The 24,852-nt window shown below is 43.8% G+C and overlaps 2 protein-coding genes across 7 annotated transcripts in view; both read left to right on the top strand.

Moving 5' to 3' along the window:
• The window catches only part of zeb2a (zinc finger E-box binding homeobox 2a), a 52,662-nt gene extending 35,638 nt beyond the window's left edge, over nt 1-17,024 (top strand). For 3 of the 4 annotated variants that reach the window (XM_042073367.1, XM_042073374.1, XM_042073383.1), the window contains 8 exons: nt 2,180-2,401; nt 6,069-6,137; nt 7,493-7,684; nt 8,075-8,289; nt 10,012-10,120; nt 10,355-12,327; nt 12,773-12,953; nt 14,832-17,024. In XM_042073367.1, coding sequence (XP_041929301.1) covers nt 2,180-2,401; nt 6,069-6,137; nt 7,493-7,684; nt 8,075-8,289; nt 10,012-10,120; nt 10,355-12,327; nt 12,773-12,953; nt 14,832-15,469 — 3,599 coding nt within the window. In that variant the 3' untranslated portion in view covers nt 15,470-17,024. The remainder of the gene's footprint in view (nt 1-2,179; nt 2,402-6,068; nt 6,138-7,492; nt 7,685-8,074; nt 8,290-10,011; nt 10,121-10,354; nt 12,328-12,772; nt 12,954-14,831) is intronic. The other variant, XM_042073391.1, reaches the window with a different exon arrangement.
• A 1,471-nt stretch (nt 17,025-18,495) lies between these two features.
• Nucleotides 18,496-24,852, top strand: part of gtdc1 (glycosyltransferase-like domain containing 1) — a 32,884-nt gene continuing 26,527 nt past the window's right edge. For 2 of the 3 annotated variants that reach the window (XM_042073898.1, XM_042073892.1), the window contains exons 1-2: nt 18,496-18,569; nt 23,938-24,164. In XM_042073898.1, coding sequence (XP_041929832.1) covers nt 23,986-24,164 — 179 coding nt within the window. In that variant the 5' untranslated portion in view covers nt 18,496-18,569; nt 23,938-23,985. The remainder of the gene's footprint in view (nt 18,570-23,937; nt 24,165-24,852) is intronic. The other variant, XM_042073941.1, reaches the window with a different exon arrangement.

Raw genomic sequence — 24,852 nt, 5'->3', positions numbered from 1 at the left:
TTATATGTGCATAATGGTTGTGTAAGTGTGTATGTGTGTGCATGTGTTGGCAGAAGTGAAGGCATTTGTCCCTTTCTACATTCCCTTTCTCTTCAACCATCCTTGACATGTAAGCATGTTTGCGTGACATGTAAGCATGTTTGCGTGGTGTGGAAATGTGGAAGTATCAGTGGAACATATTATCATAAGATCTGTGGTATTAAGGTTGCTCACATAACAGGTTGATTGCAAGCAAAACAAAAAAAATCAAAAACAACCGAACTGAAATGTACATAAGTACACAATTAAGAGCCAAACAAAACGTAGGTGTCTCGTTCCGTGTGTCCGTCAACGGGGTGTGTGGGATTGTTTCAAGGCCGGTGCCTGAGTCAGAGCGACTCAGAGAGTAGTGTGGTTATTAATATTCAGTTCCCTCACCTCAGTCTCCGCACTCCCACTTCTTCCCCCCTCCCCCTCCCACTCCCCCTCCCTTGCAGGAAAGCACTGCACTGCTCTGGGTTTGACTCATATGTCCCCTGTGCCCCAAGCTCCTGGCAGACATTTTTTTTTACATTTTTTTTAGAGCTAACCACCATTTTCCTATATGTGCTAACATACCAAGCATCTTCAAAAATTACGTGTGTCTTTTTTTGAGTGGTTGGTAGCTGGTTATTATGTTGGCGTGAGTGAGGGAGTGAGAGGGAGGAAGGGAGGGAAGAGAGAGGGAGAGAGAGGGAGGGAGAGGGAGGGAGAGAGAGGGAGGGAGAGGGAGACAGAGGGAGAGAGAGGGAGGGAAGAGGAGGGGGAGGGATAAAAGTTGCATTCTGGTCCAAGGTATATCCAGACCACACAGCGAGTTTTCACATCTTACTTCTCTCCACTTCTCTCTTCATGTCTCTCTTCAGTTTGTTCCCTTTTTTCATATGCACACACACACACACCCACACACACACACACACACACACACACACACACACACACACACACACACACACACACACACCCACACACACATACACACACACAGGCATTACTCGGTCCGGAGCCCACACTAAATAATCCTTGTGGTCACACCTCTCAGTAAGAAAGGTTTTTGTCCCACGCCCCTCGGCCCCGTCCTCTCCTCCCTTGGTATTCAGCCAGGGTCAGCACATTTTGCTCGCCCTTGTACCCCTGCAATGGTTCCCCTTTTAATTTGCACCTGTTGTGCAGTTGTCTGCTGAGGCAAATGCACAGCCGCTGATCAGACAAAGATCATATTATGATCAGTTATGTGCAGGCTAATCCCCCCACGTCCTCCAGGGAGGAGGGAGAGAGGAAAGAAAATAGCAGGTCTTACGGGATCCGCGATCCCTGGGAACCTGGTTTAAAAAAAAAAAAATGAATTCATCGCTGGTATGTTGTCTGAGGACGACTGGAACCATTTTGTGTGTGTAAAACACGAGCATGAGCGCTGAGACGGGCCAAATGAGCAGACCCTTCGAAAGGTTAATTTGTCGAAATGCTCAAAAAAAAAAAAAAAAAGTTTTCCCAAGCCGAAATTCTCTCAAGAACAAGCAATTAGGTCTCAAATCGCACCATTTGAGCCACTTCCCACTGCCTTTTCCAGTTGGCAGCTGTCTCGAGAGATAAGGTGCTCGATAGCAAAGCGAAAGATTGCTTTATTAGGCATACACAGCACTCAAAATGAACCTGAAAATTGGTGCTCGTTGTCCTGTCGACCCCACTTCCTCTACGGCTGTTCCCATGATGTCATAACTTTATAGTCAAATATTTTCCCTTTTTTCATGCCCTTTGGTCTGCCCACCAGTCCCACTAAGCCTAATAGTACATTTGTTCTGTTCTGAGTGATGGTTTAAGAATGACTTGGTCTGGCTTGGTATAGTATTTCAGAAGCTTTCGGAGTTGTTTCAGTTTTTTGAGACTGCGTCTAAGGTGTGACTGATGGAAATAAATACTCTCTAACACGGCATTTTAGCAAATTGCACCCGTGAAATTGAACAAAAATAAATTAAACTACAATTAAATAAAGTTGTTTTATTTGATTTACATTTTAAAAGATAAATTCTCATATTTTGCTACTGAATTTTACAAATGAGTTCTGTACTGAAATATTCAGTCTTGAACATCATTATTGCCTTGTATTTATATATTAAAAAAAATAACCAAAGCTGTCTTTATTTTTGTGTTTTGACCACAGTGCTGAACTATGAGAATGTGGTGGAGGCCGGGTCTGAGTCGGACGAGGAGGACAGGCTGCTGGCGTCGGAGGGTGAGGGCAGTCCGGCGGGAGTGCCCAGCCGAGAGGCGTCGCCACGGGTGGGCCACGCCCTGCTGTCCTGCCGTGGCAACGAGGAGATCGACGCCAGAGATGGCCCGGGCAACCATGTCTGGCGCCATCCTGGTGACATCAATGGTACTGGTAAGTGCCCTTCCACTATGTTGCGGGGGGGGGTGTCGCAACATCTTGAAGGTGAAGATATATTTAGAGGGTGAGGCAGCAAGGTTCAAAAATGGCCTTGCCTGTTATCTGCAGGCGCACATTAAAAATAACTTGATGTTTAAGATGATGTGACGGGACAAAAGCACCTGTCATATGATCTCCAGCATGTTAGTCCTTTAAATAGGGCACAACTTCAGGAATAACGGCCACAACGCTAGGAGTAGGACAGATAAAAACCCTCCGACGTGGGCCATTTCACTCAGGCAAGGTCTTTTACACTGGCTATCTGACGGTAACTAGAGGGAAAGACCCGGCACTTTTTTTCATTAGTGATAAGAACAAGTCGTTGAATGATAACGTAGTTGTGAATTTGGGTGTGTCACAGTGAAGAAGTCTCACCACTGCTCTCTCTCTTGCAGTGAGTCTCATGTTCCACCCTCCTCTGCCTAGAACCGTTTCTCTTTCTCCCTCCCTCTCCCTGCATTTGAACTCATATTCAACCTATTGTGTAGATATCTAGACGCATACAGCACCTGTAAAATGTGCACCTTGACTCCCTACTTTGGCCGCAAAAATGCAAGAATTAGGGCTTCTTACATTTCTGTTATCAAAAAAACAGTTGAGTAGTGAACTAGTGAACTAGTTCCATTGTACGTGTCCATTCTGTGATTAGTGTTGCGCAGTGCGGGTCCCCTTTATTTCCTCTGTGTCGCTCCATGTCTCTTTGTCCCCGTCACCACGCCAGGGGTGATCAACTCCGATGACAGGACGGCCACAGTCACTGAGACTAGACAAATACTTTTAATTAGGATTTGAGCGGCTTCATTAAGAGGGAGTCTGTGCCCCGCTGAAGCAGTCATTAATGGCATTAAATGAAATTTTTAGCATCCATGATAGCCATTTACATGCATAATAGGGCCGCAGTTCCGGGGACGCGTTTGACACGTACAAAGTGGATGGAGGATTCGGGCGAGTCCCACTGTTTTAAAAAACGACCAGCACTGGACAATTTGTCACCACTAATGACATGGCCACACACACATGCAGACACACACACAGACACACACGCACACATGGGCATACAGACACACACACACACACACACATACACACACACACACACACACACACACACACACACACGCATACCCGACTCATCTGGGAAATATGATTGAGCCTTTCAAATGGGAGCAGACCCAGAGGCAAAGTGCGGTTAAAAGAACTTTGTGCGTATTGATGCTCGCTGTGAGACCGCTTGGCGGGTTCAGACTTTTTGGACACGCGTGGACCAGATGGGGCACATCCAGTATTACCAGGCCAGCGCTGGCAGTCTGTGGTCAGCTGGTGCGTGGGTGGGTAGGACGTGCTCCGCCCTCAGTACAAAATCTGGGCTCTTGTAAGAGACACACTTTATGGCTACAGCAAAATGCAGAATTCTGTAATTGAAATGAAAGAAATGGAAAGTATAATTTGGAAATGGATAAAATGTATTTATATTGATGAACAGCACGTTCACGGATAAGGTGTAGACTTTGTGGTGGCACCAGAGAAGGGCCTTGGGTTAAATTTCACCCTCGACCCAACCAACCCTTGAGCGAGTTGTTATTCATTGTTGCACCTCCAAGTTAATCAGATGAAACTGAACACTGGAATATATCCGGTATTTGCGGAGGTCTTGGCAGTTGATGTCTTTTTAAGTTCACAGTCTGAATGATTTTAATCAAGCAAAGTCCTTAGGTTGTACCCCAACCTTTCCCTAAGTTTATTCTTCAAACCACATAAGCCCCGTGACTGATGAGTCCCCAAATGTTCAACTAGAAGCTATAAACTTACAGCCCTAAAGTGCTGGACTGTTTCTGTGTTATTTTTGAAGAAGTCAAGGTTTTTGCAATGCCTTTTCAACCGACTACTGCCTGAACAAGGCCTAATTGAAGTATAGCCAACATACTTCTGAAACCATAATATGAATCTGAAAGAACACAATCTACTTCTTCTGTTTTACCTAAAAGAGAGAACAAGGAGTCAAAAGGATCAAAATGAGAGTATTGCGAGCAGAACTGAAAGATCAGTGAATTGTATGCCTTTCTAGGAATGTGACTCATGCAAAATAGGCTAAAATGCCAACTACTAGTTATCAGCAGGTTGTTTCTGGTGAAGAAGATGAGTTGACAGGGGAACCAAACAATTTTTGGAAAAAGGAACCACCGTCATTCTTGTGTCCTTAGTGTAACCCTCAAATGTCCCAGTACAAATGTTTGGAAAGTCGAGCAAAGTCGCCCCCCCCCCCCCCCCCTCCACTTGGGAAAATGTATTGCTTTTCATTTCTCATAGCCCGGGAGAGCTGCCTGTTTTGGCTGATGGCATTGCAGTTTTATCAGTATGGCACAGAAGGTTTCACTCAAAGCTGTTGATGCCGAGGCAAGTCCTCGGCTTGTGATTGAATTGTTTCTCTCAGAACTTTTGCAAAACTGAAACTTTGAAAAATAACAGGGTCCCTTTTCACTGTTGATGAACTCAATTTGAAGCAGTCGATGTGAATTTGAATGGGCTCGCATTTGAATGGATCTTTACAGATTTTTTTTTCATATGCCATCTGAAAAAAGTCTCTCGCTCTCTCTAATGCATGGAGGGAGGTCTCTGGTGGCCATTGAGAGCACTTCAAATGCAACACTGACTGCCTGTACAGTATTTGTCACACTTGGACAATTAGGAAGTTGAGCACAGTTTTGAAATATCGCAGAAACAGGAGAAAAAAGCATGAAAAAGTGAAAAGAATGGAGAGAATGACTGCAATGGACAGAAGAAAAGCAAACAAACAAAAAAGAAATCCTCATACTTTTGTTTTCTTCCTTTTGTGTCATGGGAGGGGTGCTATACCCCCCCTCCCCCACCCACACACACACCAGCCCTCTCCTTACTCTCTTTTGGAAAGAGCAGCTTATGATACTTGTGACTGCCCAGGAGAAGTCACATGTGGGAGTCCTGGAGGCACAAACACAACAGAGGCAGTATATGAGCAGACTCCTGTAGCCCCCCTCTCCCCTTCCACTCGGAAATACCTTGATTTGATTCTTCAGGGCAGCCGTGAGAGGGAAGGGGTGGGCGGACCAGGAGTCAATTGTCCTCGTGTGTTGCCGTCCATTTAAATATTTATGTCCCGCATATCCTTCCCGAGGTCAGAGGGTCACCCCCATGAATCCAATACTACTCCGTAATTGCCAGATTTGTGTGTGTTTGTGTGTGTGTGTGTGTGTGTGTGTGTGTGTGTGTGTGTGTGTGTGTATGTGTGTGTGTGTGTGTGTGTGTATGTGTGTATGTGTGTGTGTGTGTGTGTGTGTGTGCATTTTGTGTATCTGTAAGGAAGGAGAACTTAATGGTTAATCTATCTTACAAAATAGCCTAGTAAATGAAAGTAAATACTAATAAATAAGTCCTTGACATTTGCCATTTATGCTCTGCTGACAGTAATGTCTCATGGCTTAAACACTGCAGAAATGTATTAGCTGTTTTCTGATTGTCAGAGTATGCCATTTTTTACAATTTCTTGCCAGAGAGGATAGCATACTGAGGAGACTGTAATATCTTTGTGCAACATTATGCAGTGATATTGATCATCATCCTTCATTTATTTTTTTTATTTTTTCAGAGGAGAGAAAAGAAGAATACAACCCTTTGAGCCCAGAGGTGTCTCTCCATGGAGTTGGCAATGGTTCAGGTACGTCAAACTCCAGAATGAACTCGTTTCCTTACTTCCATGCAGGTTAATAAAGATCAGTAACCTTTTACTTTCATCATTTTTCATCTATGCTTGAGAAGCTTGAGAGAGAAAAAGAGAGAGAGATTTAGGAGGCTTGATTATCGTCTAGGTGATAGAGTACATCACTGTTATCACATAAGCATATTTAACAAGTGAGTGAATGTATGAAACTACTGGTGTTTTGTGTATCTCACTCCTTCACCTACTTTTGCTGAATCTCAGTACATTTCATATAATTATGCTAGGTGGGTTTGTTGCAGCATTTAATTTACACTAATCACATAATGAGATACTCTCAGTTGTTCTCATGTGCAGCCACACACAATTACTCAGGAACACACACACACACACACACACACAGGCATTTGTGATTATTCACCCTCACGCGTGTCAGGGGAGATGGAAAGTAAACATTTGTAAGTTGAGGGAGAGTGCACCGCAAATCACATTTTGCCACAAAATCGAGTTTTGTACCAAATCAGATTTGTTCAGTTCATGTACTTTTAAATTGGTTTACAATGAGACAATGAAATGTTTATTTTCTTGCCCATGGGTTTCTGTTTCTTCGCAACTCCAAGGTTTTTAATGACAGAACAACTCAAAACAGCTTTCATATCTGGTGTGATAAATATCTTGAGCATCTTTAAAAAGAAAAGTGAAGGTCAAGAAAAGTGAAGATTTGTCAAACTGGCCAGATCTCTTCTCATACAAGAGTTAGTTTCCACAACACTGTAAGCTCACGGATATTGCACTGACTGAAGTTGAGAAATTTCTATTGAATTTTTTAAGTAAATCGGAAGAAGAAAGGATGCATTAGACCATGTCTGACTGTGTTGAATTCTTGCTGTCAAACAAACCCTTAGCTTCATTATCCAGCTCGGGCCTGTGAGTGGCTGTTGTGCTGTACAAAGTGAGATCAGTAACTTCTAGAAAATCTAATTGCAACATAAACCAATTATCCATTACACAGAAAAATGTTTTAAGCTTTTTTCCACCCTGCAAGAGGATACTTAAAGGGCGCTTGATGACCAAATTGACTCCTATTCGTCTTCGCAGTGGCCATTACCCCCCAACTTAAATGCATACTTCCATTCTTAAGTAGAGTCTTAATGGGCAGCTTCCTCCTCTATCACATTTACAAGAACAGATTTCCTGATGGCAGACTGTCACACAAGGTTCCCCCCTACACACACACACACAAACACACACGCACACACCAGCAGAAGAGAAAGAGTCGAAGGACCACAGAGTGATCACTTCATCAATTTATACATCTCCCTCTTTTTCTCTGTCCTCTTCTTCCTCTTGTGTAGTGAAGGGCGATGGCCCCTCGGAGCTGGAGAGCTTCTTTTCAAAGCGGAAGCTGGAGGAGAGTGTGGGCCATGCGGCCAGCATTGCTGAATACCTGCAGCGTGGCGACACGGCCATCATTTACCCAGAAGCCCCGGAGGAGGTCACCCGTCTGGGCACTCCCGAGGCCAACGGGCAGGACGAGAACGAAAATGGTTAGAGCACTTATTCTTTTCTCTCACAGTTTTCTCTTGTTTTTGTGAAACGATATCTCCACTTTCAGTCTGGTTTTAGATTAGTCAGTAAGCTACTAGTAGAGCCATTCATTCTTCTCCATCTGAGTAAAATGTCATTGGGAATGAATGCACATGTGTGTGAGTGTGTGTGAGTGTGTGTGTGTGTCGTGTCTGTGTGCGTGCATGCATGTCTTACTACACAAGTCATGCACAGATGTCCGCAGCTCTCTGTGGAGCAGATTGCAACATTACACTGTGTTACACAGCACCTTCGGCTGGGCATTTCTCCCATTATACCCAAACGACCAGTTGCTGACCCTCTGACCACTTGCTTTTCCCTGTACCCCCCCCCCCCCCCCCCCTGGTCAGACCTGACACCCCGGACGCCAGACGACTTTGCCCAGCTGCTGACCTGCCCTTACTGTGACCGTGGCTACAAGCGGCTGACGTCTCTTAAGGAGCACATCAAGTACCGCCATGAGAAGAACGAGGAGAGCTTCCCATGCCCCCTGTGCAGCGAGACATTTGCCTACCGCACACAGCTGGAACGCCATATGGCCACCCACAAGCCAGCTCGAGACCAGGTGAGACAGTATATCCTTTCCTTTTTTTTATCCACCTCTTTCCTTTTTTTCCATCATCCAGGCAGTTGCCACCCACTTTCAATTTTTATCTACTTGCAAAAGAAAAAGGTTGTGGGTGAACCATATGCATTGACATTTTTTTTTTTTTTAATTTGAGTGACCTAGTTAGTCACAGAAACCATATGTTTCACACTGGCTACAGTACGTCAGGGCTGGCATGCCCCAATACTCCTTTGCTCCACATAAATCGTTTTACATCCATACTCTCTGTCCTTTCGACAAGATAGACCCCACAACGAATTCCCATCAGTAATTTTAAATATTTTTACAGTGGTAGCTAAATAGATTGAGAGAGTCATCTCCCCAGGAGCACAAAAGAAGTCCTCCCTTTGGCCCACGCTAGCTTCCTGTGAGCCCCTGTTGAATCCCGTTCTCTCAGTCGCTCTGAATCCACAGCTGCACAGCGTAGTCTTCCTCGGAGCCCCCACCTATAGGGCTTCCTGTGTGGGATGAGAGTTAGCACAGCGAGTTCCTTAAATCGGCCCTGTTTCCTTGCATCAGCTGTCACCAGAAAAGAGCAGATGCACAAAAAATGCAAATAAGGTGTAAGGATGTTTTTTTTTGTGAAATGTTGGACCTGATCACTTTAGCCTTACTGTGGGGGTAGGGGGGAGTAGTCATGCCCTAATGTATGGCATTGCTTTGGAGACCTAGTTCATGTTTTGTGATGTAGGGGATTTGTGATTCGATGGAGGTAGAACACTCTTTGTTGATTTTAAAAACATGAATATCGAGCTTTCACCCGAACAGCGTACCCCTCCCTCCCACCCACGCACTTCCATTCTCTCTCATTCTCTCCCTATCTCTCTCTCTTTCTCTCTCTCACACACACACACACACACACACACACACACACACACACACACACATACAGACACACACACACACGCACACACCTTCAGACAGACTTAAACGCGAGCAGATGGCCTTTCCTCCTGTGATCTAAAGTATCCTAATCCTCAGATGACTTAAAGTGTTTGTTTATTTGCTCTGAGGGGGTTTTCCTCAAAAGGCCCGTAGGAGTTTACTCAGCGCCTCACACTTATGTTTTTCTTTTTTCCTGGTCACATTTCGAGGTAGCGTGGTGCTGTTTCTAACATGAAACCATGTGTGAGAGTTCATGAAATGTTCCACATTTCCACACATCTTCCCTCCTATATCTCACACGGCTGCTAACAGTGGAAACTAGATAATGCCAATGATAACGTAGATAACATTGTTGTAATGGGATTTGGACTAGCTATGCATATCAGGGTAGCAGCACACACACATACACAACAAAAACATTTGGCACTGAACAATATGCCTCCTTCTCTCACAAAAGACAATTTTGACCATTAAATGTGGCCTAATCCCACCCACACTCCAAGACCTTTGTTTAGCGTAGGGTGGATACACTCACATACACGGTGTATCACTTCACTTGGGTGGATTCATTTGAATTTTAAATTCTGAAAAGGCACAAAGACCTTTGAACAGATTCAGCCCACATTTGTTATGTTCTGTACAGTGATCTCAGTCCAAAGAAGCAGAAATGGATTTTTATTTTCTGTAGTTCTTTTGGTCATATGCACTTATCTCCATGGTGGACGTATGATGGGGCAAAACTTAGAGATATTTGATTTGTACTCATGTCCACAATTTCCCTTGTCTCTTCCACAGCCCCCGATACTGAACGAAGCAGCCACCAACCGAAAGTTCAAATGCACTGAGTGTGGCAAGGCGTTCAAATACAAACATCATCTGAAGGAGCATCTCCGAATTCATAGTGGTAGGTTCAAATGTTGTCAGTTATTAATTAAGACACAAAAAGTGCTATATTTCATAAATTGTAAAGTGTACAATTGTACTGGAAGAATTTTTTTTTTAAATTCGAAAGAAATGCATACTAACAGCAACACTTGTTTGTGTGTGTCCTAAAATAAATTAGTTTATTATGAAATGAAATCAGGTGTTGTGTTTTTGAAACACAAGTGAAAATAGCGTACCTCTTTCTTTTCCCCAGGTGAGAAGCCGTACGAATGCTCCAACTGCAAGAAGCGCTTCTCCCACTCTGGCTCCTACAGCTCCCACATCAGCAGCAAGAAGTGCATCGGCCTGATCGCCATCAACGGCCGCGTGCGCAACGGCGTGGGCACCAAGCCAGGCTCCTCGCCCAACTCCGCCGCCTCCTCGCCAGGCAGCCCTGCCTTGGCGCAGCTCCGCCACAAACTGGAGAGCGGGCGATCCATGGGCATGTCGGACCCGTCCAGCCATGCTGACATCAAAGCGGAGCCGTTGGACTTCAACGAGTACCGGCTCATGATGGCCACCCAGCAGGAGTTTGGAGGTCCGGGTGCCTTTGTCAATGGAAGTGGCCGAGGCGGGAGCCCCCTCGGAATGCACGGGTCCGCCCAGAACCCTCTGCACCTCGGCATGGGGCTGGAGTCCCAGCTCATGAGCTACTCCATGATGGGAAACAACCTGAGCGAGGTGCAGAAGGTCCTCCAAATCGTCGACAACACCGTCTGCCGGCAAAAGCTGGACGGCAACCCTGATGACATCTCCAAGCTGAGGGCCTACATGAAGGAGATGGGGGCTCAGATGGAGGAGCAGAAGCTGGCATTGGCCTCACCCCGAGCGGGCTTCCCCGGGGTAGGTCACAACAGCCCCACGAAAAGCATTATAGACTACACCCTGGAAAAGGTCAACGAGGCCAAAGCCTGCCTCCAGAGTCTCACTGAGGACTCCAAGAGGCGGGTGGTGGACATCAAGAAGGAGAAACCCAACCATGGCACTGAGGACAAGGGTCAAGAGAGGAACGGACAGTATGTACCCTTCTCCTGCCAGTTCTGCAAGGAGACCTTCCAAGGGCCCATTCCCCTGCACCAACACGAGCGGTACCTGTGCAAGATGAATGAGGAGATCAAGGCCGCCCTAAAGCCAAACGAAAGTCTTACTCCAAGCCACCGAGGGCTGTTTAGTTCCGAGCAGCAGGCCATGATGATTTCGTCGGCCCTGTCCGAGCGAGGAGCCACCAGCCCCATCAACCTCTTCAAGGACCACGTGTCCGTGCTGAAAGCCTACTTCGCCATGAACACGGAGCCGAACTCCGAGGAGTTGCTCAAGATCTCCATCGCCGTGGGCCTCCCTCAGGAGTTCGTCAAAGAGTGGTTCGCCCAGTGGAAGGCCCAGACACACCAAACGGCGTCCAGAAAGAGGTCGCCTCCTCCAGAGCGAAGCAGTGTTGACAGCAACCACGGCTTGGCCCAGGAGTCAGCACTTGCCCGATCCCCCATTTCCCTCGCTCAGTACGGGGAGACCGTTTCAGAGCACCAGAGGAATGGGGACTCTGGACACAGACTAAGCAAACCCCACCAGTTTACAGGCATGAGGCAGATGGGAGAGAAACCACTCGACTCCATGGACCACTTGAGAAGTGACACCTCTTCCCCTCTGAACCTCTCGTCGACATCCTCGAAAAACTCACACAGTAGCTCTTACACTCCAAACAGTCTTGCCTCCGAAGACGCCCACGGCGAACCACTGGATTTGTCTTTGCCAAAACACATAAGGGACCTCAAGGCCGAACGAAAGCTCAAGCTGAATGGTTTCGCCATTGAGCGCAACAGCGAACCCCTAAAACACGAACAGGGCACTGAGCCTCTGGACTTGGCCCACATCAAGAAGGAGTTCCACGGGTCCAACACCAATGCCATGGGGAACAACGAGAGCCAGCAGGAGAAGAGTTCCAGCCCCATCTTTGGAATCAACCCTTTTGGTGGGGGGCACATGTACACGTCGCTCCCGCCTCACGGGGCATTTCCGCCTCCAACCTTCATGCCTCCAGCCCAGGCTAGCATCCCAGGGCTGAGGCATTATCCAGGACTGGACCCTATGAGCTTCCTGCCACATATGGCTTACACTTATGCTGCTGGGGCAGCCACATTCGCAGAAATGCAGCAACGAAGGAAGTACCAACGGAAGCCTGGCTTCCAGGTAAAAAAAAAAAAAAACATCTATTAACTATTTCCACAAAGTGGTCTGTAGTTTTCAAATGAATATGACTGTGATATACTATACATCGAATGGTTGTTTTTATCTTACATTACAAGAAATGAGTTGAAATAAATTGTGTGATTTTCCTTTAACCTAAATGGCCGAAAAAGACCAAACTGATGAGATTAGCAAACCAATTTACCTAAAGAGGTGTCTTCCTCGCTTTTTTGCAAAATCCACCGCTCTGCTGCAAAAAGCCCATATGTTCCCCCTTTTAGACGTCTCCTGACGATAAGGGTCTTACACAGGTTTCGCGGAGATAAGCTCTGTCCAGACTTGGGATCAAACATGGGGAGCAGAAGGTGTCTACGCCTAGGTGACAGGTGTGGCTTACCAAAAGTATTGAACGAAGACAAAATAAAAATCTGCTTTGCTCTGCACACAGGGGGAGCTCCTGGATGGTACAGCGGACTATCTGTCAGGCCTGGAGGACCTGACAGACAGCGACTCGCTGCTCTCACGGAAGAAGATTAAGAAGACAGAAAGTGGTATGTACGCGTGTGACTTGTGCGACAAAACATTCCAGAAGACCAGTTCCCTCCTAAGACACAAATATGAGCACACAGGTATATAAAGTTCAGACACTTCTTTTTTTACCCCCCCCCCCCCTCCCTTCATTACCCACTTGTGACCCCCCTCCCAATCCACATTGGTTTTTGTTGGTTTATCCATCTGTTTTTTTGCCGTTATTTTATTTTTTTGTTGCTTTCCCATATCCTCACCTGCCCCTATTCTCCATCCATGCACTTTCTCATTTGTATAACCTTTAACATGTTTCTTTCTTTTTGACAGGCGTTAGTGTAACTATGATTCGTGTTGTGAAATAATTAAATTAAAAGTTCTTAAAATATGAATACGGTCAGTTTTATGCGCACAAAACTGTTTTCATATTAGTGCGTATATTTAGAGTATTATCCTAATACCAATACAAATGCAATAATTTAACTATAACATTAAATCTATGGTAAATATATTGCATATTGGGTCCAGATAGTAGTCCAAGTAGTCCAGATAGTTGGGAACCACATATTTCTTAACCACAACAAAATCATTGATACGACAGCAGAAAAGGGTTGTCAGTCAGCACAGCAACATACCACAAAGAGCCAGGTGCATGAGAGACTAATGTGTGTGTCTGTGTGTGGCATTTCTCTGCGACGACGTGAGCACTCCCACTCCCTGCATCCTCTCCCCTCCCGTCCCTGACCGCACCCCCCCCCCCCCCCCCCCCCCCACCTCGCCTCCTTCATGGGGACTCCTCTCTTTCACTAGCTTGCATCATCCCTAGGCCACATTCCTCGGTACAGGAATGCATGGCGAGGAATCCGCTGTCTAGTCTATTTTTGAACTTGATGGGGGGAGGCTTAAGGGGAATGAGGAGGTGGTGTTGGTTGGTTGGGGGGGGGGGGGGGGGTCATCTCGAAAATGACAGCTATGGAAGTCGTCGCAGGCATTCCTCGGCTATCTGTGGTCCAAGAATACAGTACACACATTCATCTCTCTGCGCATCTGCGCTCAAGCTTGTGTGCCTGTGTGCGTGTCTACAGGGGGTTAATATATTTAGATAGGGACAAGGCAGATGACAAAAACCCTACTACACTACAATACCTCCTTGGACTAAACCTCATGTCCACAGCCACATAGAGATCCAATGAATCTCTTATGGGCTGAGGGGACAGAGAAGCAGAGAAAGCAGTGTTTGAAAATGTACACTGTATATTTATAGTTTGTGTACATGTGTTTGTGTGTATTTCTGTGTGTGTGTGTGTGTGTGTGTGTGTGTGTGTGTGATGGGTACAGAGCGAGATCAGATCATTTTACACGTCACACTGTCACAAGGAGAGTGACTTAACCAAGCATTTTTAATCTGGACGCATGATGTCATTAAGCTTGCACGCCGTGTACGATGCAGCCCGCCTCAGTTTCACCTTGTGCCACGCGGTGTGCTAATCACCTGATCTCACTGGCTGCATTCAACACAGTCACAGACGACCTCAGAATAGAACGCTGGGATTGTCACTTAGTCTAGCCTCCTATTAGGGTTCTCTGTGGCAAATCTAAATAAGGCCTGAAATTCAGGATGGAGGCTGTTAATGAAAGAATAACAATGTAAGACCAGTGCTGACTCATCTGAAATACCTACATAAGTGTATACTTATCCTACTGTGCTGTCATTTTGATGATGTTATTGTGCAGTGATATACCACAAAATGTATTTTAAATAGCACAGGCCTAATTTGTCTTTTTAAGTCAGGCTCCGAAGAGTACACAGTCATTTAATTAACAATTATAGATATTCTGAACATGTTAAAATGGTTGTGTATAGGAATAATGTTAATACTTGTAAGCCAGAGGTTTTATTAGAGGTTTATATTATTTGTTTTGGGAGAAGAGTGTAGCAGAGCATTAACCCGCCGGCCCCTGTGTGTCTTGTGTGTCTGCAGGAAAGCGGCCTCACCAGTGCCAGATCTGCAAGAAGGCGTTCAAACACAAGCACCACCTCATCGAACACTCGCGCCTGCACTCGGGAGAGAAGCCCTATCAGTGCGACAAGTGCGGCAAGCGCTTCTCTCACTCCGGTTCTTACTCGCAGCACATGAACCACCGCTACTCCTACTGCAAGCGCGAGGCCGAGGAGCGTGAGGCCGCGGAGAGGGAGGTGCGGGACAAGAGCACGCCGCTGGAGCCCACCGAACTGCTGATGCGCAGGGCCTACCTGCAGGGCCTCGGGCCCCTGGGCTACTCCGACCCCGAGGACCAGGTGGAGGATGCGGCAGCAGGTGGCCGGGGGGGCACCATTCTGAGGGACGGATCTGAGGGAAGCGGGCCCACCAGGGAGGTGGAGTCCGGGGCCTACAGGGAGGTGGAGTCCGGGGCCTACAGGGAGGTGATGGACAGGCGGCGGGAGGAGGGGATGGAGGCCGAGGAGGAGGAAGGGGAAGGGTTTGAGAGGAAGAGCCCGATGAAAGACGAGGGCGGAGAGATCGGAGAGATGACGGGTCCGGATGAGAAGGACTCGCCGCGAAGGAAAACAGAGAGCAAGTCAGACCCGGATGAGGAGAAGGACGAGGATGCTGATTAACTACTGCATTTTGGATAAAAGCTTCCAGCGTTCATTTCCTTTTCTCTCTTTTTTCACACGCTTATGTGCTTGGTTTCCTTCTTTGACTCCAGCGGCAAACTTGAAGCCAGCTTTGTTTTAAAACAACAGCAACAACAACAACAACAACAACAACAAAACAAAACAAACAAAAACACACTGCTGTGGTTGAGTTGTTCAAGTGTGTGCCTGAGGCTTGATACGATGCAAACAAGTCGTGCGTCCGAGATAGACAAATTTCGAATTGCCAGGCTGGGTGGGATTGTTTAAGAATCCGTATTATGCAAAGTATAAGTAATAATGTTCATCATTATGAATTAATAAAATGAAGTTCTTTTTTATGTACAGTATAAGCGCCTGAAAGTCGTGTGGTGCTGATGTCCTAAACCCCTGTGTTCCATTGTGTGTATAGCACAAGCCAGGAAAATTGCACTCTGTCTGTTAAATCACTACAAAAAACATATTAGAAAAAAATGCGTTGCCTACATGTACACGTCTATAACGTGTCTAAGGGCACAGTAGCAGTGCGCTAGTGTTATATTGTGTCTACCACTTATTGTGATGTCCTTGGTTATGCCCCCCTGTTGCCAGACCAACCACACATCTTGGGCCTCCTTCTGACTTTTATGTGAAACAATGCTATTTAAACAAAATACCTGTACCTGTTTTCAAAATGTCTGAAGTCTTAAACGGACTGGGGGATCACAGGGAAGGGAGTTTGAAGCTATGATGTGTGTGGCTCATTGTCTGGTGTGTTGTTGCGAGCCTCACTTTTGTGTTTCTTTAAAGAAAAGCCTTATATGCAAACCCTCTCACCTGTGTGTATCTGAAAGTGCCATCCTTGTACAGTGTAACGCAAAGTTTACTTGTGTTCTCTTTGCGCCGGCTTCAGTATTAAATAAACTATTCACCCTGTTCTTTGAAGTACCTATGTCAGTATTAGTATAGCTAGGCTACAGTTCTTTAGTTTACATGTCTGTGCAATTTTCAGTATTTTTCATGTTCTTTTTTGTCAGTATTACTTTTTTGTTCTTTGATTTTTTTCCAAGTTCAAATTTCATTTGTTTTAAATTTAAAATACCATTTTATTTATGTGACTCATTTTATATTTCCTAATTTTATTTATTTCATACTGTAGTGTACAGTATTATAGTTCCTCAATATATAGATATATTTTAGTAAAAAGGATCCTGTCATTGATTAATGGAACAAATTTTACATAAAAAGAGCATTTATTGTATCAGGAACCATTCATTGTATGATGCAATGTTTAAATTTTCTTTTAATTGTTCTACTTCCTTCACTTTCCAGATACTGGAAACTCAAACATTTGGGAACTTTTGATACAATATTGTGAAAACACTGTATTTTTGACTGAAAGAAGAAAAATTCCACTTTATTCTTTTTTTTAGCTAAAGAGATGAAGAGGGACTGTTGTTAATGGGATTCTTGAAATGTCTGTTGAAGTGTAATTGAATTTTTAATTTGTAATTTCTCTTGAAAATGACCTTGCTCGAATAAATGTAGCCAAATTTAATTTTTGAAAGATCTAATTTACTGCACACATTTGGAGACACAGAACAATATCAAAGATAATCTCCACAAGCATTTAAGTCCCCATCTTAGTATACTCACTTCTGTAATTGAACCGTTTGATAGCACAGTGAATAAAACAATATTACCGATGTGCATAAAAAGTACATGCGAGCCCAGATGACTTACGCTCATTGAAGGACTCTGATTCATTATCATGCGCGAAAAAGAAGATGAGGATGATTAGCAGAGCATGAGAGATTTGTTTCATTTTGAGCTTTGCGACACTAAGTTAAATGTATGTCTCAATCTTGCAGTTCCTTACAGTCGCAATGCACACATACTCACACACACACAGGCTTACACACTCATACACACACACACACACATGCACACACACACACACACACAAGCACGCACAAAGACACACATTGACACACACATGCCCACACACACACACACACACAAACACACAGATAGACTATTCCTGTGCACATACAAACACCAATCATAATATTAGGCTACTCTGCCCCATTTATCATTTAAAATTTGGTTATTCACTCAGTTCAATAATTTGAACTTTTACCTTCTGATGTGGGTTTAATTTTGAGTGGCAACTTTATCAGAGTGTTTCAGAGAAGCTAAAATTACATTAGCTGCTTTGATGTTGAATGATGTTGGCTGGAGTTAAATTGCCATCAGCTGCTGGCTGCCAACATGGGCTTGAACTGCAGAAGTTCGATCTGAGGAATTACATTAACCATGGCCTTGCTAATTTAACTCCTAATAGAAGAAACAGGGAGAAAACTGGGCCACAAAGTCACTATAAAGGAATGAATATTGGTGACTTTGCTTTCTGGACGAAGTTATAGTTGATAATGTCTACTCTGATATATACAGAAAGTAAGGACGATTCAGGGTAATGGTAGTGTAACATAAAATAAATATGAAATTGTCATTTCAAGTGTCATTTCTTACGCTTGATATTACTGGGGCATTGGGCACAGGCATCAAGGTAGCTAAGCTATCCTAGCACTCTCGGCTAAGGAAGGAGATGGAATGGAGAAGGAGGTAAGGAAGAGAAGACAAGAAGAAAAGACAAGTAGCCGAGGGCCTACAATCATCTTCACACCACAGTGTGAAGAAATCAGAATAACTAAGACTGGGCCAACCTGTGATAAGTTAAATAAATAAATGAAACAAACAAACAAACAAATAAAAAAAAAAAAAACAGAATATTGTGCCTGGAGGTTTTAAAGCCTCGCCTCAAAAAGAGTGAGGTAGGCTAACAATGAGTCGGCTAATCAACCACAGTTTACAGCCTCCCCATCACATAGCCGAATAGTATTATACATAATGCTGGTATACATCTATGGACGTGTGCCTGTATTTAAAAAGAAGAGAGAAAAAAGAAGAGGCTTCTGGATATGAATAGCCTACTGGCCGAACATTTCAGTCTCATGTCCCAAGATGGATTTGCAATGACGCCATTACGTTCATTACGTAGCCTACGTATGATGCAGGGCTAGGACGTTTCAGGAAGAAGGGGGTGAGTAGTATCGCAATGAAAAGAAACAGTGCGACGGTGTGGTTCGCGTCCGAAATAAGCAAATGATCGACCTGGCTAATAAGTGAAACTCATAAACTGCAATGAGTCCTTCTTGATAGAATGAATTCTTAAACAGTCTCATAGAAATCCGCTGTAATAGCCAAAAATACGGGAATGGGAATCCAACATCGAAGGAAGTAGCCTATGGTTGAGTCTTATCAGTCTAGGGGCGACATATGAGATGAACTCGAATACAGACATAGATATTGTAGGATTCTGGATACTGCATTAATTATATAGGCCTGCCATCATGGGCTAACTGCTGTCTTTTCTCAGAAAGAAGAGACGTGATACCTTGAACCCTCGAAAGTTATCATTTCATTGAGGAAACGACCACGTGTTCAAGCGCAACTTTATTGGTTTTGCGGTACCCACGCTTTTTTAGATTAGGCTAATTACTGCATTCTAATCTTAAAGCAGACATATGTGTTTCGCAAAGGCTTTCTAAACCAAATAAATGGGTTAGCTTCTGTTCCCTCATAATAAAGTGCTAAACGTGATTAAATAGCGTGTTTTTTTATGTCACGCGTAAAATGTTATTTTGTTACTTAGTTGTGGCAGAAAAGGAGGACAGAACGTTACTGATGTGGTTAGAGATGACTCAGCCACTAGCCTACTGCTGAAAAGAGAGATGTAGGCTAGTGCCAGCCAAACCTCACCAGACAGCACAGGCATAGTTCACGCAGTGGTTAGTCTAGAATGGATGGACAACCCCAACTGACATGGAGATGAAGATTAAATTAACCTGTAATACAAACACTCGATAATACTGTAAACATAGGCTAAAGTGATCTATGTAAAACTCTAAATCTAAAATCTAATTTTACAACATTCACCTGAAAATGTGTGGCACATGAATTCCACAGCCTAGCCTATTCCAAGCTAGCCCTGAACAATGTTATATGAATGTGTTCTTATTTTGTGACGGTCAAGCATCTAAGAACTAAAATGAATCAGAACTGTTAAGGTTTTTATAAGTCTTACCTTTAATACCCATTTGGCTACTTTGTAGGCTAATCTGTGAGGTGTACATGAACATAGCATCTTATATTAGGCTAGGCCTACTTGTTATGGATTGAATTTAAATGATGTGCAGGCAAAACTCCTTGCCTGCTCTAAATAAAACACATGCACTATATTGAGCATGCACAGGGGTTTCTGTTTTGTAGAATTTTCTTTATTTTATTTCAGCTATTTAATATCAGTCTGAGAAAATCATGTGACACTATTTATAAGAGGTAATTTCACCGTACAGGATGTGAGTATACATTGTACGTTTTCTGGTGCAATTACGCAGTCCAATCATAATATGATCAGTAAGACTGAAGGTAGAGCATTTTGTAATGGTGTAATAGGCTAATAGCTTCCTGTAATGGAGGTTTCACTGTCCTGACACCTCCATTATTATGCTATAAGTGACACCATTAAGAGTTATCAGTAAACTTTAAATGAACTGTACACTCTGAAGACAGGAACATGCTTCCTCATATTAGCATTTTAAACGAATTTGATACAAGGAGGGTCAGCCACCCAGTCTTGGCACAAAATTTCTTATAACACCAGAAAAAAAAAGTGTGGTGTGGAATGATGTAAAAATGTGGAAAGCCTCCTTGAGAGAGAACAGGGTTTCTATGTTCTTTTTCTTCACTGAAGGCTGCCTGCATGGCCAAGGCTCCTCCACTGCTCAAAGCCAGATTGGTCTGCTCTTCACTTCTGTCAGAGAGACTGCTGAGCCTGCCACTATACTCATTCTCCCTCCATACAAGCGTGGAGAGATTAGCATGTTTCCACTTTCCCGTAATTACAGCTGTGGTCCCTTTCAGTGGATCCTTTAATGATTAGCGTTAGCATAAAGCCAGGGTATGAGGACACGACAGCTTCAATTAAAAGACGGAAAAAAAGTCACTTCTCAGTCATTCCGCCGAAAACCTTAATCCGTGGAAAATGTTAGCCTCCTCTCTCTTCTTTAATGTGAGATCAAAGGAATTATGAATAGCTTTACAAGCCCCATGTCTGATATGCTAACCCCATGAAAGTGGCATTGTCAGAGAGTTGAAATCCTTACACCCACACCCTTTTAATGGAAAGGTTTGGAAAGACATTACTCAACATTTTATGGGTGATATTGTGTGAAATGGTAGTTCAACAACATACAGCACAGCATTGCATAGGGAGAGGCTACCTTGAAGCATTGTTGAATGTAGAGAGCAACCCATGAGAACTTGGTATGTGCCTTTTCACATTGAATGTGTCTTTTCTTTGATCCTTTTGTTGAGGCAGTGAAATGATTTTATTAGGCAAAACCTCAACTCGTTAATGGCCACATATTCGACTGGTTGTATAAATAAGGCCATTGCTAAGTTGGTGTTTCAGAAAATTACTAATTTAGAAATACAGGCATAGCTAAAGCTTCTCGGTTTCATTTGCTTATATCTTCTGCATGTTTTAAGTCTTAGATGGCAGTAATGTGTGTGTGTGTGTGTGTGTGTGTGTGTGTGTAGCCTGTGGGATGGAGGGCACAGTTGTGGAGCATCAACTGTATTACATAATTGAGTTTGTAACCAGGCCTTTCTGGCCACCCATTTAGTGTTGATTTCTTTTCACAGAAATGTGATGTCTTTAATCCAGTGTTCTATCCTGTATTCTTTGGATGATGCATCAAGTGCAGGTGCAATGGAAAGTACGAATGCAACAAGGTGGATGGATGGACAGTGATGGAATAATGTTTTTTCTTTTGTTGCTATTGTACATCTAATGTCAGGGAGATTATGACCCAGTTTTCACCACCCTGATTTATGCCACTGAAATACATACTGTAGACTAATTATGCAGAAACACGTTAGTGGACATGAATATGGACATTTTCATGGTATAGCCATTTTTTTTACCAAAGTAGTAACAGGTGGATGGCGGAAGCTTCTTTTTTCCCTTTCTTCAAAGGTTTTTTGTTCACTTTCGCTTGTATAGTTATCAGCTTCGTCCTCAATCTGCCGTTCTCCATGCACCACTTTAGGGGAGTCTTTAATTTGATCTATCATCTAGGCTGAATTAGCCCTCCAGAAAGACCACATCACTTTTAGCCCTCTCCTCCCTTGTCAGACTCCATTGTGGATGATGATACAGACACACACACACACACACACACACATCCATGGACAGCTAGAGGGAGTAAAAGGGAGGTGTCGGGCAGTGGCACGCACGCTCCGACGGGCCGTGTTCCTGGGAGCTTGTCGCCGGTCAGCATAAACCTATCCACCCACTTCTGGGTGAGTTCCTTGGGGGCAGCGTGGAAGATTTACTCGCAGTGCTGAGTTTGGCCATCAGGATTGGCAGAGCTATCATTCTGACGTCCCTCTGCAACTCCTCAATGGACATCTTCATGCATTTGAATCTTTTTTTTTTCTGGTCATTTGTTGTATCTTATAAAATCTGATCTCCCTTTACTCTGCCTGCTGGGCAGAGGAATTGCACCATTTTGTCTGGCTTTGCCCACAGTAGCCAGTTTTGTCTTGCGGATACACATTTTGAAAGTGTGTGTGTGTGTGTGTGTGTGTGTGTCTTTGAGTGATATACTGTATGTGAATAATACAGTAGTCAGCACACTGAAGTCATTTTAGTAGCATTCTGGTTATTTGTCCATAGCAGAAATGAGTCAATGACGAGGATCATAAAGGTGCAATGTTGGTCTCTTCAGTATCACAATCAAGTATCCTGCTAATGATGATTTGGTGACTATGATTGGCATAGTCTATGCAGTTAACTTGATCTTTAGTATGACTCTCTAGTCATTAGTTGTGGTGTTTGTGTGCATAGAGGTAATCAGGGCACTGTTTTTTCCTATTTTGTCTATGCTAATGACCTTTTCTTGTGAATGAACAAAATATAATATCTGACTGTACGTGTCACACAATTTTGCCACAGATTTCCAGTGCTCAGTAGCGGTTGAACTTGTGTGCATCTGTCCTATTAAGCCTCATAGGTTTTGTGGGTTGCTTAGACATTCCCTTATCTTTCAGAGTATCAGTCTAAAGAGGCTACACAGTCTGTGAATTTCATTGGGTGTTGTAGTTTGTAGGCTGTTTTGAAAGCCAGAAGAGGTGGTGGCGTTAGCTCAGCACCATCTCTTAAAAGTGGTTGAGAAATGACTCGGCAGCGTGCAGCGAGAATGGCGGCTTCGCTGCTCAATCAACACTGTGCTCGCACAGGGGTTTCCCTGTCGCATCTGTGTGAGGGGGCGAGCCTGCTGACATTAACCCCTCACTTTCCTGTCCCCATTTTGAGGTTGAACGGTTTTGACACTGTACCTGTATGAGATGCTTGTTTAGTGGTAAAGGTATGATGACAGTAGGCTACGGCAAAGCCCACTCGGTAGCTTTTCAAAGAACTGTGGAAAATCCCCAAAGAGCGGTTCTTTTTATTTTCTTTAAGTCAGAGGGGCAGAACCTTTGAGACCCCTTTTTTTTATTTATTTATGTCCTATTAATTCTTAGTCATTTTGGAAAGGTGAGTGCTCTTGTAATTAGTCATTTTGAACCTTACTGTGTGAGTTTGCCAACTGACACTGGCCACAACATGACTGAAGTCTGGAGTTTAAAAGGAAAGAGCTGTTTGATGAATGCATAGGTGCACTTTGATCAAAATGCCATTTTTATTGTACTTGTTTGGTACTCTGCATCGCTCTCCTCCTGTCGGGCTATTTGTCATCAGAGATTCCCATTATTCATCTATAATAATATATGTTTAAATGTATTATATTTTTAAAATTCCTTTTGTGAAGCGACCTTGAGTGTCTTGAAAGACGCTTTATAAATAAAATGTCTTCTTCTTCTTCTTCTTCTTCTTCTTCTTCTTCTTCTTCTTCTTCTTCTTCTTCTGGCCAAATATCAACCATATTCCTCTTTTTGGATCAAATTCCCACCACACTCGTTTGTATTGCGTAGCTATTTAGCTGAACTGTCACATTTCCGGCAAAATAGTAGAAGCAAACATGGCTGCAGAACATACAAAGACAGTTTTACTGAGGTTTTAAGCCCTGCATTCCTCATCACTGAACTGTTGGTTGTTTTGCAGTTGGGTTTCAAAACCCAACTTTTCTTATTCAGCAGCAGACCTCTATTTAAGTCGATGGTTTTACAAGTCAATGGTTTTACATTATTCAGACGTAGATTTAAAAAAAGGAAGATTGTAACAGATGCCTCTTTTTGGCTATGTTAGTATAGTATTGATATCTCTCAGCATATAGCACGTTCAGCATATCTGCCATGTTTTTAAATTTTTCCTTCAGTTTTGTTTTCTCTTTTTGTCACAGGTGTTCCACAGCACAGCTGTCCTGTCGTAACGCTCCACTATCCTGCTCATGAGTGTTTTGCTGATAGAGGCCTTCTATGGAGGCTCACACAAGCAGCTCGTTGATATGCTTCATGAGAATATTGAGGACTCCGCGGTCTACACCCTTCCAGCCAAGAAATGGCACTGGCGGGCCAGAACTTCGGCACTGTACTTCATGCAGAACATTCCTGAAAGTCCCTCCTACAGGTTACAGAAAAAGTTTTGGTTGTCCCTTTGAAAATGATTCGGTTGATTTGCAGTATGGCGGGGAACCCCTGTTTTTACTTGTATCGGGTCATTTGAAATTTCTGCTGATTTGGGATTCCCTGTTTTAAAAATAGCACTGCACAGTGATCTTACTTTAGCAGCATAGTGCAGACATGTCACAGTGTTCTGGCTCTTTCCTATATTTTGTGGGCTTTGTTGCACAAACAACTGAGGGCGGGGGAATCCTCTTCATAAATGCTTGAGTCATTGTATTTCTATTTGGTTGTTTGGCATCATTTGACAGCCCCACCAACAAACACACCATTTTATTCTTCTCTTTTGACATTTATTAATGTCTGATTGTTTTTTTTAAGCAGCAATCTAATTTGACATAGCAGCACATGTCTAACAGTGAAACTTTGACTCTCACTTCAGCTCTTTGCATAGGGGAAGTTGTGTGTTGACATCTCTATCACGTAGTTACTTATGTCTCTTAGGTTCTCAGCCCTTCAATATTGTTTTCATTTGGAAAGTTCATAACATCTTTCTAAGAATATACAGTAAAGATTTGTGCAGACTTTAATTTCATTTTACATCTGCATCTGCAGTATAATCACTATGGGAGACACAGTAAGGGGGCTCGGGAAATAAAACAGTAATCCATTTTTTCTGTTTTATTTGGTAGACG

The sequence above is a fragment of the Alosa sapidissima genome, chromosome 2 (assembly GCF_018492685.1).
Source record: "Alosa sapidissima isolate fAloSap1 chromosome 2, fAloSap1.pri, whole genome shotgun sequence".
In the NCBI taxonomy this organism is placed as follows: Eukaryota; Metazoa; Chordata; class Actinopteri; order Clupeiformes; family Clupeidae; genus Alosa; species Alosa sapidissima.
Note: the sequence above shows the minus strand (reverse complement) of the source record. Positions and strands in the feature narration are given on the sequence as shown.